The sequence below is a fragment of the Sciurus vulgaris genome (genome assembly GCF_902686455.1).
Source record: "Sciurus vulgaris genome assembly, chromosome: 12".
Lineage (NCBI taxonomy): Eukaryota > Metazoa > Chordata > Mammalia > Rodentia > Sciuridae > Sciurus > Sciurus vulgaris.
The window spans coordinates 53384749-53401698 of record NC_136473.1 but is presented as its reverse complement, the minus strand read 5'-3'; the positions used below and the strand labels follow the sequence as shown (position 1 = coordinate 53401698).

The 16950-nt window shown below is 32.7% G+C and overlaps 1 protein-coding gene and 1 pseudogene across 11 annotated transcripts in view; both read left to right on the top strand.

The window, feature by feature from the left end:
- CEP170 (centrosomal protein 170) overlaps positions 1 to 16950 on the top strand; it is a 127909-nt gene that overhangs the window by 97837 nt on the left and 13122 nt on the right. For 6 of the 10 annotated variants that reach the window (XM_079106088.1, XM_079106089.1, XM_079106085.1 and 3 more), the window contains 2 exons: positions 11889 to 12066; positions 14624 to 14794. In XM_079106088.1, the coding sequence (XP_078962214.1) occupies positions 11889 to 12066; positions 14624 to 14794 (349 nt within the window). The remainder of the gene's footprint in view (positions 1 to 11888; positions 12067 to 14623; positions 14795 to 16950) is intronic. The other 4 variants (XM_079106086.1, XM_079106093.1, XM_079106091.1 and 1 more) reach the window with 2 other exon arrangements.
- On the top strand, positions 965 to 11880 carry LOC306641399 (E3 ubiquitin-protein ligase RNF114-like; annotated as a pseudogene). Its single transcript has 2 exons — positions 965 to 1030; positions 2923 to 11880. The product of its transcript is annotated as an E3 ubiquitin-protein ligase RNF114-like (transcript).

Here is a 16950-nt window from a genome sequence, read left to right as displayed (position 1 = left end):
AACATTTTGTAGAAGGTATTGTAGAATTACTTTGGTCTCCTCTCTTTTTAATTTCAAGTTGAAATGCAGATAAATAAGTGTGAATTTTGAAAGATAGTAAAGTATGAGCTCTTCATAATTACAAATTATTTAGGCAATTTACTAATCAGGGTCCTTTTATTCTCCAAAGAGGTAATAGTCTACCTTTTAAAGATACATTGTTAATGTTCTCTGGGTAGAATTAGTAGGCACATTTTTCCTTAATGAATTCACTAAGTATAATTATTTCAAGTATAATATAAGTATAATATTTTAATATAAGTATAATATTTTCATAAAAAAATTATGATCATTTTGAATATAAAATAAGTAAATATTAAAACTTATTGCTCTAACCTTTAGATCATGTACAAAAAACAAATCTCATGCTGTGTATGATTGGTTATTTACTCTGGATGAGTGCCAAAGAGAGGTTCTACTCAAACAGATGTGATAGCAATTAAAAATACAAGGTTTTTTGTTTAAAGATTGTAAGGTTAAATTTTACTGCAGCATACCATATGTTACCCAAACATCTTCATCATTTACTTGCTAAAATTATTTCTACCCTATATAAGAAGTTAATTTTCAAGTTTTATATTTGGCAACATTATTAAAGGACATATATTTATCTAATAGTCCATAGAAACGTTTACCATAATTTGTTGGTGATTATCTCTTTTTTTTTTTTTTTTTGGTCCTTGTTGATGTCTATGAACTGTTTTTTTCCTGGCTCATTAGTTTAATGTGCTGTGTAGGTTTTTGTTTTTAGTGACTATTCACTTGTAATTACTTTTATATTTGGAGAATAGGACCTAATCTTGTTGGAACATTTTTGTTTTGCTATACTAATAGCTTTTTATGAAACTAATTATTGAAGTATTTTTAAGCCAGTAGTTCTCATTAGAAGAAAGGCATTTATATGCTTTGGGATCTATGAGTCATTATGGGCCCACAAAATGCTGGTAGTGAGAAAATCTTGATGCATTTTCTGTTCTTCTCTGCACAGCTGGTAACAGCAGGTCTTGTTCTTGTTTCATCATTTTCCTCATCCCACAAGGAAATATCCAGCTGCCGAAGGTCAGATGGTGCCTAAAGGAACTAAAATATATGTCCTTTTCCCCTCAAGAGGCCTCCCCTCAGCTCTCTCCAAACTAGAAAGACTGACAACCCTCCTTTTCTGGGCTAAACCCATTTGTTCTCCCAAATAAGAGTTTTGATAAAAAAGAGAAGTGGGAATATTGACTGTAATGTGCATTTTCACTTGGTTCTATTTTGTCAGGTGCATTGTATTACTATTGTCTCTGTGTATTTTGTCATCTATAACAGGCCAAGTTATTCAGCCTCTAATAATTTCTCATGCCTTTTCCCTCTGAAATTTTGTTAGTGGCACTGTGCTATAAAACTCATTTTTGGGGTTTTAATATTTCAAGGTGTATTTTCCAGCCACATACCTCAGAGAACAGTTTTTTGTTTGTTTGTTTTTGTTTTTTATGAAAATTTTTCAAAGGCAAGGAAGGAAAGATAGAAGGTATGGAAGAAAACTAAGGTTGATATTTAATCTTCCCATAGGGTAGTGACAAGTTAGCTTAATATGAGAAAAATTGTATTCAAAAGGCTGTGAATAACAAACTAAACAGGATATAAGAAACACGTTTTTTAAAAGGGACTACTACTGTCACTTGAAGAAACTTCACCTGCTGATTATTGAGAGTAATAAGTAAAGATACTTTAACTGAAAAGCATAATTGATATTTTAACTGATTAAAAAGAGTCGTGTTTGCTTGTCATATTCATTTTGTTTAGAATGCAGGCTGTTCACTTTAACCAGCACTTTGTAAATCTCTATGTAGTTAATTCTTTGCCTGCATTTAAATTTAAAGCACATAAGCAAGGTCAATCTAGAATATAAAATGTATTAAGTATAGTGCCATTTAGTTTTTCTTTTAGAATAGGGAACTCTTCTTCCAGGTACCCCTGATACATGTATTTTGATAGCCCCTTCCTCAATTTCTCTGTGATGATAGGGATGTAGATTTCAGATAGTAAGAATTCATTTGCTTTTAGGGTAAACAGCTCCAATAATGCTTTTATAGATGACTTGAAAATTATATTAGAAGATCATATCATTTCCATTTGAATCACAAGGTACTTAAAGATATTTCATTGTTTTAGATTCATTACATATACCATTATATCATTAAATTATATTTTTTGGAAAGAATTGTGGTTAACAGTATTTCATTTTAAGAATTGATGACATTTCACTATTAGGTATGTTACACAGGAAGACTGAAAGATAAAACCAATGTAATATTTTATCCTAATGTCAACTGAGAGTATTATTTGCAAAGATGGTGTCTTATTTTTGTATCTGCCTTTCCAGTTCTGTTTTGGATCAAATTTACACAAATTTAGATTTTTTTATATTATATATACATACAGTTCCCATCAAGTCAGCACTCCTATTAGCATAATAGGAGTGGTTAAGGGGACTATGAAGATGACTTTGATTAGAGTTGAAGAAAGCAAAAGTGTATATATCTAATATAAGTATGAATGCTATGATAAAAAGTAAATATGAAGTTTTACTCAAATGTAAGATATATAGTTAGGGAATGTGGGACCAAACTGAAGATAGGGCAAACTTTGCCAAATAATGGGAAACTTTGGATGCCAGCCAAGGAATCGTTGTTTTATGTTCTTCAAAACTTTGAAGGTACTTGAACAGGAGGGTAACAGCAAATCTAGATAACTCTGAAGGCACTGTATAGAATGTGAGAGAAGAGAGCTTATTCGTATCAGATGGCAGCAGGACAGCAGTCCTGTGGGAGAATTACTGTGGCCCCCAACACAGGCAGACCCCCTGGTCCACTTCCAAGTGTCCTGGGTGCTTAAAGGTAGGTGTCCAAGAAGCTGGTGCAGATGCCCTGTTGGGCACATCTTTTGCTCTGCATGCCTGCAGGAATGTCTGAAGCTGAAGAAACCCGTCTGTGGGATGCGTTACCTGTTACACAAAGTTGCACAGCCAGAGCAGCAGATCAAGAGCAGAGATTTCTTGCCAAGGCTGCCACAAGAATTTCTTCCTGTTTTAAGATTCAAGCCCACATGTCTACCTCTGTTCCAAATACAAGAACTATAACATGGAAGGTATAAAGGCCACCACTAAGGATGCATCACTTCAGCCAAGGAATTTCCCAAATCTTATACCTTTCCTTGTCCTTACTGTCTTGAGAAGAATTTTGTGGGAGGACTCTGTGGAAGGAGTACTGCAAATTATCTCAGCACTGATACCAGATCTCTGGTTTGTTCAATATGTGCCTCAGTGCCCTGGGGAGACCTCAACTACTACAGCACCAACCTCATAGAAAACATCCAGTGCTGGCACCAGTTTTCTGTGGATTACAGTGTTGATGAAGAGGACATGATGAACCCGGTGTTACCATACTCCATTATTGATGAGTGAGCAGAGTCCTTGCTGTCGGACTCATGATCTAGAGCTTCTGTGACATGTTAAATATGAAACCTTTGACTCTTACACCTTTACTGTACAACAGACCTGGATGTGAGTCATGGAACTGGAACAGGGTCACTTCTGATGGGGAAAATGAGTCTCCAGATCAGAGCCCTCTTTTCCTTTGGGCTCTTGTCAAAGTTGTTTTCCCTACTGTTAACCTTGTTTGTTATTTGGTCTAGTGCCATTGATCCTCAGTAACTTCCTAGAGTTTCCACCTCCTCTCCTGGATGAAAATCCACCTTTTCCATCTCCACATATTCTTATTTCCCACTTGTTCTTTTTGTTCAGTGTTCATCTCTCAGATCCTGTGAGCCACCTGTGACCTTTTCTGGGTCACAAAGAGCACAGTAAAACAAGTGTCTTCTTTCCTTGCCTGGGAGGTGTGTGAACTCTGGCAGCAGTACAGCTGACCAGGGCTGAAACTCATCTGTGCTGTGGAGCTGCTTGTCAGTAGATGTGGGCAGTGGCTGCCAGAAGCTGCAGTTTGTATTCCTAGAAACATTTCAGGAAGCTTTTGTGGGTAAAAGTTCTGGATTTTGCATGATCTGATGTTGGAAGTTTTATTAGTGATATTTTGCTATGCCTCCTGCAAATGCTTAGAATTAATGAGTTCAATCTTTTAAATGCCAACAGGGTGCCTTTTTAGGATAAGTTATAATTGCATATTTTTAGTGGGGGTATTTCTAGGTTAGGAAAGTTAAAGTGCATTTTTCCATAAGGTGGAGGGGTCAACTAAGAGAGGTGGGAGGACCATAGCTTTTTGGTTTGAATTTCAATCTAACAAAAAGTTTTCAGATGACTGGGTCACATTTACCTTTCTTTGAGAACCTGCTTACATTCTTGTCCTGAAGCATGAAAAGGAGTCCTCCAATGATTAAAAAGGAGAGCTCTGGTGACTACTAGTTCTTTTTAGTTGGTAACTTAGATTAAACTGGGCATTAATTTTACAGTCACAATAGTTTCCTTATAACACTTGTTTCAGCATAAAAATTGCTGTTTTAAAATCCTTCCTTTCAATTCAGAGAGAGAGGCTGTGTTGCATCCGCTGTCTCTTCCAACAAGACACACGATTGCAGGGCACAGCATGTTCTCTGATAAATGGTTAATAAGAGCTATGTATACTGTGAACTCAGTTTAGTAGCAACTCAAGAAACAAAGTTGAACATATTTCATAAATATTAGTTGTAAGGCTAAGAGCTGTCAGCCCTAGTGTATAGGAACAGAATTTATTAGGTTCATTCATTCATGTCACACATCCCTAGTTTGAATATAGTAGGTTTTTTCTGGTCAGTGGTTGAGGTTTGGACCTGTATACTGCTGCTGTGGGCCTCTTACTACCCAGCATGAAAGAGCTAGCTGTAGTTGCCTAGTAACTAACAAAGACAGGGTCCATTTGGGGCAGTCTAATTTTTGTTTTTCTAATGTGTTATTACTTGGAAGGACCTACATGTTAAGATCAGCTTCTTGACTATAACTTCTGGAAAAAATTAACTCAGACCTCCCTGAATTGAAATCATCTCAGTACAAGTTTGGAGGGAAGTTTGATAAAACCTTCTTTTGAGGGATCTGAGAAGAGCATGTACATCTCATTGGTGGAACCAAGAAATGTATTATTTTGTATTGTGTACTTCATATTTTTCTATTAAGATGACTTTCCAGAAAGTGAAATTTGTTATGCTCTAGCTTTCAAAAGGTGAAATATAAATACATTTATAGTTTATTAAAAAAAGAGAGATGCCCTTCAACAGATGAATGGATAAAGAAAATGTAGTGTGTGTGTGTGTGTGTGTGTGTGTGTGTGTGTACATGATGGAATATTGCTCAGCTTTAAAGAAGATTGAAATTATGGCATTTGTTGGTAAATGAATGGAGTTAGAGAATATCATGCTAAGTGAAATAAACCAAACCCTAAAAACCAAAGACCAAATGTTTTCTCTGATTGACAGATGCTAATTCACAATAAGTGGGCGGGGGATAGGGAAGAATGGGGTTACTTTATATTAGGTCGAGGGGAGTGAAGGGAGGGGAAAGGGGTATTGGGGTAGGAAGGATAGAGAGTGAAACAGACATTATTACCTCATGTACATATGTGACTGCATGATCGATGTGATCCTCCAATATGTATAATCAGAAAAATGAGATTATACTCCATTTATGTATGATCTATCAAAATGTATAAATGCATTCTACTGTCATGTACAACTAATTAGAACAAATAAAATAAATTTTTTTGAAAAGGTTAATGTGCAAGGCGTTGAAGACCTAAAATATGATAGTGTTAGCACAAATGAATTAATGAAGGAGAGATATGCAAATATAATAATTTATAACATTTGATGATTTCCAGGATGGTAAGGCAGAATTTAAAATAATTCCATGGTTGTTCAAATGGGAGATTAGTTAAGAGTAAGGAGCATTAAGGGCAAGGAAAAGGAAACATTGCATTTTGGATATACTAACCTAAGATACTTAAATGATAGCCATGTGAAAAAAGTCTAGGAGATCATGGCTTTAAAAATATAGGATGCCAATGAAACCTATAATAGCATTTATAGAAGTCATTCACAAAGAGAAAATGAAGTGGTCGTAGGTTATATCATGAGGTAAGGGAATAGTGAGTGGACTATGAATGTTGCTGAACTAAGAGAGAACCCACATTATAGGGATACTATAGCAATACTATAGTCAAATGTTCAAAAGTATGGAGTCTGGAATCAGACCATTTGGATCCAAGCCCATTTTTTACCACAAAGTCTGTGTGAACTCTGGATAAGTTAATGTATGTTCCAGTAATGTCCAAAAATGGTCATAATTATAGTATCAGTGTGAGAGAGGTGACAGATACATGTACTTGACATGGTGCTTGACATATAGTAAACTATGAATAAATGTTAGTTATATTTAAGTGAAGGGTGATGCAGAGAAAATAGTGACATATGATTATATTTAGAACTTTATTTTGAGTTTTCAGTTTTCTGCTCATCTCATAAATTTATGCGAATCCACATAGAACTGGAGTTTCAGAATCAATATTAAGTCCTTACAATTTATAAAATATTCAACTAGGCTTTACTCTTTCCACAAGAATGTTGCACTGATAGATTCACAGGCAATTGAGAACATGGGGAAAGATGGCAAGCACTTTCTGGAAAAATTGATAAGGGAACACGGTGAAGAAAAAATTGGTAGAACTCGGTGCCTGGGCAATTAAAAAGGATTGAACATCTATAGATGAATTAAAAAGATGTGTGTACTGTGAATCAAAATTTAGTCTGTAAAAATAAAAATAAATAAATAAAAGAATCCGGTTAATAAACACACACATACCTTAGTTAAAAAAAAACAAAAAAGAAAAATCTTTTAGTCACACCTGTGTTAGCAAATCTGACTTTTTAAAACACTTTTCTTTCTTTGGCCAGGCTGTGTCCAGTGCCTATAATCTTGGAAGCACAGGAGGCTGAGGCAGGAGGATCACAGATTCAAAGCCAGCCTCAGCAACTTAGCAAGGCCCAAATCAATTAGCCTAGACCCTATCTCAAAATAAAAAATATAAAAATAAAATATAAAAGGCCTGGGGATGTGGCTGAGTGGTTAAGTGACCCTGGATTCAATCCCTGCTACAAAAAAAAAAAAAAACTTTCTTTGAATCTTCTATTATATGTCTTTTAAGTTCCTTAAACTTTTAAAACCATACAAGAAGAAAACAAAGTTTTGTCCTTTCTATCCCCTTTTAAGTTTCAAGAAAACTGTGATGTGGCCTGTAGTGCATGATTTATTTCAAATTGATATTTATGCTGACCTTAGTCTTTTTTTCTTCGTATATTTTGGAGTCTTTATATAAACAAGTTTTGTTTTACTGAAAGTTGTAAAATTGAACAATATTATTGATGTTAAAAATAGGCCAAGGGCTAGGGATGTAGCTCAGTGGCACAGCACTTGCCTAGCACGTGCTAGGGCCTGGGTTCAATTCCTAGTACCACACACATACAAAAGTTAATTTAAAAACAGGCCAAACAATATATTTTTAAGCCATAGGTATATAGAAATAAGACTATAAAGCAAAGTAAAACAATGGAATTAATCATGAATTCAGGATCACCATTATTCTGGGCAGAGAAAAGTATATTGTGAGGTATGTCACATATTCTAAAGATAGTATAAATACATACTGTTTTAGTCAGCTGTTTCGCTGCTGTGACTAAAAGATCTGACTAACACAATTGTAGAGGAGAAAAACCTTATTAAGGGGCTCTCACAGTTTCAGAGGTCTCTGTTCATAGACAGCAGGCTCCATTCCTTAGAGCTTGTCAAGGTGAGGCAGAACATCATGGCATAAGAGAGTGGCAGAGGGAAGCAGCTCACATGATGAACAGAAAGCAGAAAGAGACTGCACTGCCAGATACAAAATACATACCCCCAAAGCCACACCCCAATGCCCACCTCCTCCAGGACACCCTCCCTGCCTTCCTTACCACTCAGTTCATCCCATCAGGAGATTAGTTTACTGATTGGTTTGATTCTCATAACCAAATCATTTCTCCTCTGAACCTTCTTGCCTTATCTCACATGTGAGCTTTTGGGGGACACGTTAAATCCAAACCATGGTACATACATATCTTTGTATTTTCTTTTTCCAGTTTTCCTGAGTATCCTTCAGCTGAGGTCTCTTCCTTTTCTCTTATAAAAGTTCTGGTTTTTGTTTTTTTTTTCCTAAATAGTATGGAAATCATAAGCTCTTCTAGAATGAATGTTGCCTCTCTCTCTAAACTAATTTTGTATGTTAACATTCTTGTCATTTAAAAACTAGACTAAATTATTTCTTAAAAACTAAATCATTAGAGTTATCTTTTCACTTATGTTAAGGTCACCTGAGGTTTAATTGTCATTAGATTCATTGTTAGGATTCTAAAGCTAGTAGACTCTGTTAATATCCCATCAATTTCTTTCTTCCAGTACTATTAAAGGAATTTATGAATTACATGTATATCCTTTGGAACACTGGTTACCTACAAAAAATTTTTAAACTTAATGTTATTAAAATAATAAAGAACATTTTTATAGTTAATAGAAAACCTTAAATGTTTATATTGGCTGCTCAAATGAACTTCTGACAGTTTGTTTTTATGGTATTTATTACATCACACTTGCAAAAATTGCATATATAATTGGGGATACACTGTGTTAGGGTTTTTTAAAATTTCAATTTTTAAAAATTTTTTAAAATAGTTTTCAAATGTTTAAAAGTTTAAAATTTCAGTATTTCATTTGAACTTCCAATATACACATTGTCTATAATTAATATTATTTCCAGCATACAAACCATCAGTAGAAAATAGCTTTTACTTGACTTAAGTTAGAAAAATGCTATTACTGAGATAAAATAATAAACTTCATGACTTCAGATGCATCTATTTTAAAATTTTCTTTTTTTATGAATAATGCATGCTTATTTTTACAAAATTTTAAAAATTGATTCTGGCACTCAAGAAATATTAGCATTAAAGATCTTACTACTTAATTTACATTTTGTTCCTTTGAGACTGTTGTCCTGTTCAAAATTCGTAAGAAGGAAAATGGACTTAAATTTGAATTATATATTAATTTTTATAATTGGTAAGTTTAAATTTTTATTAATATTGCAGAGGAAGCAGATAGATTATAAAAGCCCAAATAAAACATTTGTTATCTTTAAGAATTTCTTCCTGTAGCAGATTTGAAAGGAATGGAGAATGAGTGTAGAAGAGGGGCTTTTAGGCTTCTTGTTTAAATCAGGGAACAAATACAAGAGATGTAAAGAAATATATGATAATGTATTCCAGTAAGTGTAATCTAAGGAGTATTATAAAATTAATTTGAAAGTTTAGACTTAGCAACCATATGAATGGAGCCATACCCTAGAATGAATGATAAATACCCTGTTTCTGTTTGGAGGATGTCCATAACTTTGTTTTTTCCTAATAATTTTATTTGCCTTTTAGAATTCCTTACACTGGTTTCAATAGATCCTGAAATTTTTAAGCAATTAATTTAAACTTAATTTAAATTTTAATAGTATATATTACTGAGTCAAGTATAAGATAGGAATTGTCATGCAAAGAAATAGATATATACAACATACCAGCAAATGAAAATAATACTTTGAATGCTTATTGCCTGAACAATGTATGTTATGTATACATAAAGAACTATTCATTTTAATACAGTTTTTACTCCATAATGTGGAGATGATTGATGTTATCAATATTTTTTGTAATTAATTCATACTGCTTTCCACAAATATCAGAAGATTCATTGTACAAATGACTGCAGGAAAAAAATTCAAAGAAAAGTAAAATTTCAGATAAACTAATGCTTATCTTTTAAAAACTCTCAGTAAGTTTGGTTATTGTATTTCTCATTCTAGTTCATTTAGGAAAGAATTGACTTTGCAGGTTGAATATCCCCTATGCAATGTGCTTGGGACTAAAAGTGTTTCACATTTTGAGCTTTTCAGGATTTTAGAATATTTGTGTATAAATGATGAGATAGCTTGGGTATGGGACCCAAGTCTGAACTCAAGATTCATTTACTACCTTATATCCTGGAGGTAATTTTATGTAGTATTTTTAGTGTGCCTGTCTTTTGACTGTGACTTGTCACATGGAGTCAAGTATAGCATTTTCCATGTTGGTGCTCAAAGTTGTGGGTTTGAAACCTTTCATATTCTTGATTTTCCAACTGAGATGCAGTTAACCTTATTATCTAACAGAACACCTTAAACCTGTTTTCAAAATAACACATCAACATGATATTTTGAAAAAATTATATTCAGAGCAGTAACGTGAGATGTAGTATCACATAATGGAAAGATCTAGTTATGCCTCCTTTTGTGACTTTAACCTAAAACTGATCACAAGACTTCTAAGCTTTGTTTTCCTTATCTCTAAAGCAAGTGATTAGAACCTCTTCTGGGTGGTTTGCAAGAATTAAATGAGTTAATAAATGTAAAGTTTATTATAATTTACTGATTATAATGGTGCTCACTATTTATTCTAAGCTCCTTGAGGGACTCCTGTCCAGTTCTTCACCATTGTAGCTCTTAGGAACTAACACAGTGCCTGACAAATAATAAGGGGTCAGTAAATATTTGTTGTTGCTTTTCCTATCTTTTCACATTGGTAAATAAAAGAAAAATTGACTGTCATTTCTTGTAAAGCTTATACATTAGTTTACCATAAATTGTCTCTGTTGGTCCATAACTTCAACTAAGCATCTCTTTTTAAAACTTTTCTTTATGCAATTACTGCATCCCTTGAAAGTCTCTCAAAATCATTCTGCACAAGTTTAAAAAAAAATGTTATTTTGTACTTACTTTGGATTCTGAAGTTGCTGAAGCTTTCACATAGACTTTTAAGAATATTCTGCCATTCTGAAACCTTCCCTGTGGAAGTATCGAAATTGAGTTTTGTGTGCGACAGATGCACAACATGGGAAAATTGCTTGCCTTACTGAATTGAAATGGATCTTTCTTGAGACATGAGGGACTATAAATGGTAGGTTTTTGTGTTTCTTTCTCTTGAAGAAAAAAAAAAAAAGGCTAAAAGAAAAATGTCCATATTCTCTTTTGATTATCACCAGTAACAGTTACTTAATTCATCAGTCCATGTGGTTGAAAACACAAATGATGTTATGGATATGAGTACTAAACCTGGGATCTGATCCTACCTTAGGTACTTCTAAGTTGTGTGGCCATGATCAAGAAATTCAGCTTCTCTGAGAGTGTGTCCTAATTAATAAAAGCAGATAAGTTTTACCTTGCAAGAGTTTTGTTATCTTCAGATGACAGCTGGTGAAGTTTATGGAGCTCTTTCAGTGTGTTCTGAATGTATAACTATACAATACTTAGAATAACAAAGAATTTCAATTATATTGAAATAGTTATCAAAGTATTTTGAAGTGATATGTTAGCATATGGTTCTTTAATGAAAGAGTTTTGTGAATTTAATAACTAGTAATTTTGAAGAAGTGATAAACATAAATGATGTTTTGAGATTCCTATAGCAACTCTAATGTGATTTCTGTTGGTTAACAAAAATCACATCAGTGTTGCTAATAACATTGTTTGTTGCCTGTATTTGAAAGAGATGTCAAGCATCAGTTAGAAGTTAGTGAAATTAATATAATTGTTTCTTCTTATGCAAGTTTAAAGTCTAAGACTTTTGATATCAAAATATTTTGTTGCATTTCCAAAGAAGTTTGGGGTACAAATCTTTAATTAAATATGTAACTTATATAACTGATTCTATCATAAGTGATTGTTTCTAGAGCTTCTATTTAAAAGGAATTAAATTTCTTTTCTTAAAATTATTACCAGGATCAGCCAAGATCTTGCACTCATTGCTCGGGAGATCAACGATGTAGCAGGAGAGATAGATTCAGTGACTTCATCAGGCACTGCCCCTAGTACCACAGTAAGCACTGCTGCCACCACCCCTGGCTCTGCCATAGACACTAGAGAAGAGGTAGGAGATCTTCATGGAGAAATGCATAAGGTTCTTTCTTTTCTTTATTTCTTTTGCTTTTAGCTTTTTGCTTAGTTTTTTTTTTTTTGTTTTGTTTTGTTTTGTTTTGTTTTGGTATGTCCACCCTCCCTGTTTGCATGAAGCTCTGCATTTTCCAACTTTGCTTTAACAAATTTCTTTTATGTTTTTGTAGTAAAATAGTAAAGGTTAACATTTGGTCTACTATTAAGATGGAGTTGGAAAATAATTTAGAATAAGAACTTTGCCTGCAGATTCTTGCTCCATAGCTTTACATGAAATGTGAATATAAATTTTGGTATCAAACCAAAATTTGATATGATAGATACCTGTTTTCACTGCTAAATAATGAGTCAGTATCTCTAATAGCAAAGAAAGATAAAAACTCTGCAGATTTTACAGCCTTAAGTAATAATTATGTTGATGGATTCACACACAGTTATATACACCGGGATATTTTGAAAACTGAAAATGTATATTATGTATACATATGTACACACGCACTATATATGAATGTATGTATGTGTGTGTGTATATATATATACACATATATACATGTATAGATTTTCAGAGTATTTGTATAAACTCTGAAATGTAAGTTAGCATATGTAGACTATTTCCCATCCATAAAAAAAACCCAGGGCCCCCTACAACACAAATCCAGGAGGTACCATTTTGCACAATAGGTTCTAGAAGGTGCTTTTAGTCTATAAAATTAATAGTACTATTGTCTTTTGTTCCTCAGTATCAGTGGGGAATTGGTTCCAGGATCTTTCCTTCTTCCCCCTGTACATATTAAAATCTGTCCCTTATGTAAAATGGTATAGTATTTTCATATAACCTATGCATATCCTCTTGTGTACTTTGAATCACTTCTTGATTATTTATAATACCTAATGTTACATAATGTTACTTATAATACGAATGTTACATAAATAGTTGTTAAACTGGATTATTTGGAGAATAATGACAAGGGGAAAAGTCTACATGTTCAATACAAATACAGGTTTTTGTTTGTTTTGATTTTTAAAGAATATTTTCAGTACTTAACTGATGAAATCCCCGGATGTGTAGGGTCTACTGTATTCTCTGGCCATGTTGGCTATTTTGATCAAGGACAAAAATGCAAGCAAAGGATCAGCATTTAAAAGAATGATTTGTATAGTTCAGGGGTTGGTAAACTATTGACTTCCTGACTGTTTTTATATGATCTAAAAACTAAGCATGTTTTCCACATTTTTAAATAATTGAAAAAATCCAAAGAAATATAATAATTTATAACTTGAAAATTACATGAAATTTACATTTAAGTGTCTGCAAAATTTTTTCACAGTGTAGACACACTCATTTGTTTAACTATTGTGTATGGCTATTTCTGTGCTACAGTAGACTGCAAATCCTGAAATATTTATTATCTGTCCCCTTACAGAATAAGTTTGCCAGCCCCTAATACCAATGACTCCACTTCCTTAATTTTATAATGTTCTAAATAGTAGCCAAAAATGGCTAACCTTTCTGACAAATTTAATTCTGATAATCTGTGCTAATATTTTCTTCAGTTACTTTTTGTCATATTCCTTCTTTAGTTCTTTAATGGTCACTTTTTTTTGTTTGTTTTTCCTTTATTTGTTGTCTGATTTAATAAATGATAATTCATCAGTCTGTGTAGAGTTTTGTTACCACATTGATCAATTTTATATTGTAACTATATAAGAAATCATCTTTATTGGTATAAAATAAAAAGATCTTCTTGGTGGCAAGACATACACATTTCTCTGGTACATTTATAATGATAATATTGTTTTTTTTCAGCTTTATAACTAAAATTTACCTAACATGATTATACATCACTCAAAGTCTGTAGAATTACTCAAACATTTCATTGAATAGACTTTCATTTTCCTTTTTGTTTTATTTCAGAATTATTGTACTAGAGTTTATTCCCTCTTCAGTAAACCCAAATTAGGTAGTATTGAATGTCTGTAATTTGCACTGTAGATGGCAGTATATCATTCTTACTAGAATATATAATTTCTGTAGCATTGTTAAATGTTTATTTGACTAAGATTAAAATACTTATGTGGATTTAAATTTTTTTTCTCTTGTAAATTTAATTGGAATTTGCAATTTATGTATCTTATGAAGAAATTTGTCACTTGGATTTGGGGAGGAAAAAAGGAAAAAAAAACAAGATAGAAAACTAAAAGAAAAGAAACATTATTTTATACTGGTAAGGCAATATGAGTAAAATGAACTCATTGTCCATCTACATAGCTCAGTTTTTTTTCTATCTAGCATCTGTTTTTCATTTGGAGAAATCTTATTCATAGACTAATTGAATTTAGCATAGTTACATATTTTAGATTTTGAAAATAAAATCTATGTAGATGAACATCTATTTCATAAAAAATACTTTTGAAGTGATTATTTAAAAAGTAATTGGTTTATTGAAGATGTCATACTTCTGTTACTACCTGAGAATGAAATAACTTGTGTCTAATCATAAAACTTATGCCTAGGCTATTCTAAATTGTTCTGTTCTCATAAGGGTTTGCTTTTGTTCTATTAGTTGGTTGATCGGGTTTTTGATGAAAGTCTCAACTTCCGAAAGATCCCTCCATTAGTTCATTCTAAAACTCCAGAAGGAAACAATGGTCGGTCTGGGGATCCAAGACCTCAACCAACAGAGCCTCCTGATCACCTAACAATTACAAGACGGAGAACCTGGAGCAGGGATGAAGTAAGTGAATCATGAACTTTGACATACAACAGAGGAGGCAAGCCCTCTAAGTGGGAAAAGGAGAAATTAATTAATAGGGCTGAGGAAAACATGGTTTTCCTAAGTAGAATGAAATTTCATCCTAACATCACATCATATCCAAATAATTAACTCCAAATGAAGTAATTTCTTAAATGGCAAAAGCAAAATTACAATACCTTTTCATAAAAAAAAGTGGGTAAACATTATAGTAAGGATTGATTTCTTAAAAGACAGAAAACATTCTGACTTTAAAAGATTGATAAATTTGAGTATATTAAAATTAAGGACTTTTATGTATTTAAAAGTACTTCAAGGAATGTAAGAAGACAAGTTACAAACTTGTGCAGCATATAGTACAAAAGATGAGTATACAAAATATATAAAGAATTCCATCTGATTAGTAAAAAACACAATCAACTCAATAGAACATCTTCAAAAGATATGAACAGCTGGGCATGGTGGCACATGTCTATAATTTCAGCAGCTCCGGAGGCTGAGGCAGGAGGATTTCAAGTTCAAAGTCAACACTCAGCAACTTAGAGACTCTGTCTCTAAATAAAATGTAAAAAAATTTAAAAATGGCTGGGAATGTGGCTCAGTTGTTAAGTGCTCCTAGGTTCAGTTCCCAGTACCAAAAAACAAAACAAAACAAAACAAAAAGCCCAAAAGATATGAACAAACATTTTACCAAAGAGAAAATACCAGACATAAAAAATATGACGATATGTTTAACTTCTTGAGTATTCAGAGAAATGTATTTTGAGACTACAGTGAGATTATAAATAATTGATGACAAATTTAAAAATCTTGAAGTGTTAAGTGTTGAAGAGAATGTGAATACATGGACTTTCTTACATGTTGCTGGTGGAGGTTAAATCAGTGCAGTCACTCTAGAAAATAATTATTTCCTACATTTGAACATAAATATGTAGTATGATCTTACAGTTTTCTTGCTACTTACTATGTTCCTAAGAGAAACTTTTTCTCATTGACCAAACAAGGCATAATAAATATGCACAAGCATATTTATTTAGTAGATCCTTTTCTTATCCTTGGTTTGATAAGTTCCAAGACCCCCAGTGGATATCTGAAACTAGATGGTCCTGAACCCTCTTATAAAGACTAGTTTTTTCCTGTATCTACATACCTATGATAAAGTTTAATTTATAAATTAGGTATAGTGAGAGATTAACAATAATAATGAAATAGAGCAGTTATAACAATATACTGTAATAAAGTTCATTTGAATATGATGTCTCTCTCAAAATACTTTATTGTACTTTCCTCATTCTTCTTATATTGATGATACAATGCCTATGTGATAAGATAAAGTAAGATTAATAACATAAGTATTGTGACCTAGTATTAGGTTACTGTGTAAGAATTAGTTTCACACATGCATTGGAACATCAGTGGTTGGTTGGTCTGATAATCCATGGCTACTAAGTGACTTGTGGGCAGGTAGTGTATGTAGCATGAAAAAACTGGATAAAGGGATGATTCATGTCCCAAGTGGGACAGAACAGAGTGACAGATTTTATCATGCTAATCAGGACAGTGTAGAGTTTAAATCTTATGAATGGTTTATTTCTGGATTTTCCTTTTTAACATTTTCAGGCCATGGTTGACTGCAAGTAACTGGAACCATGACTTCAAAACCACAGATAATGGGAGACTACTATTTATACTACTATTGTTATTATCATACTGATAATAACAAAACCTTGGAAACCAAGTGTTTATCTTGGCAAAAAAGTAGATATATAAACTGATATGTTCACACATTGAACAGTTGTAGTAAAAACAAACTACAGAATTGTGCAATGATATGTTCAAAATTTAGCAATATAATATTAAATGAAAAAAGTCTCAAAAGGTTATATATAATGTGACTCATATATTTTTGTTAGCATGCAATTTTTATCATTTTTAAGTCAATTTTTACACTTAATACTCCAGTATTAATTTCAAACAGTAAAAAGAATGTACTTCCCAGTGATAATAAGCTGCAACTAATCATCTGAAAAGAAACAAAACTCTGCCTCTGAAATGTTTACTAATTACACAATATTGCAAACTTATAAACACTATAAATAATGTTGGAACTTCAGTATTTAATAAGTCACATGCTACCT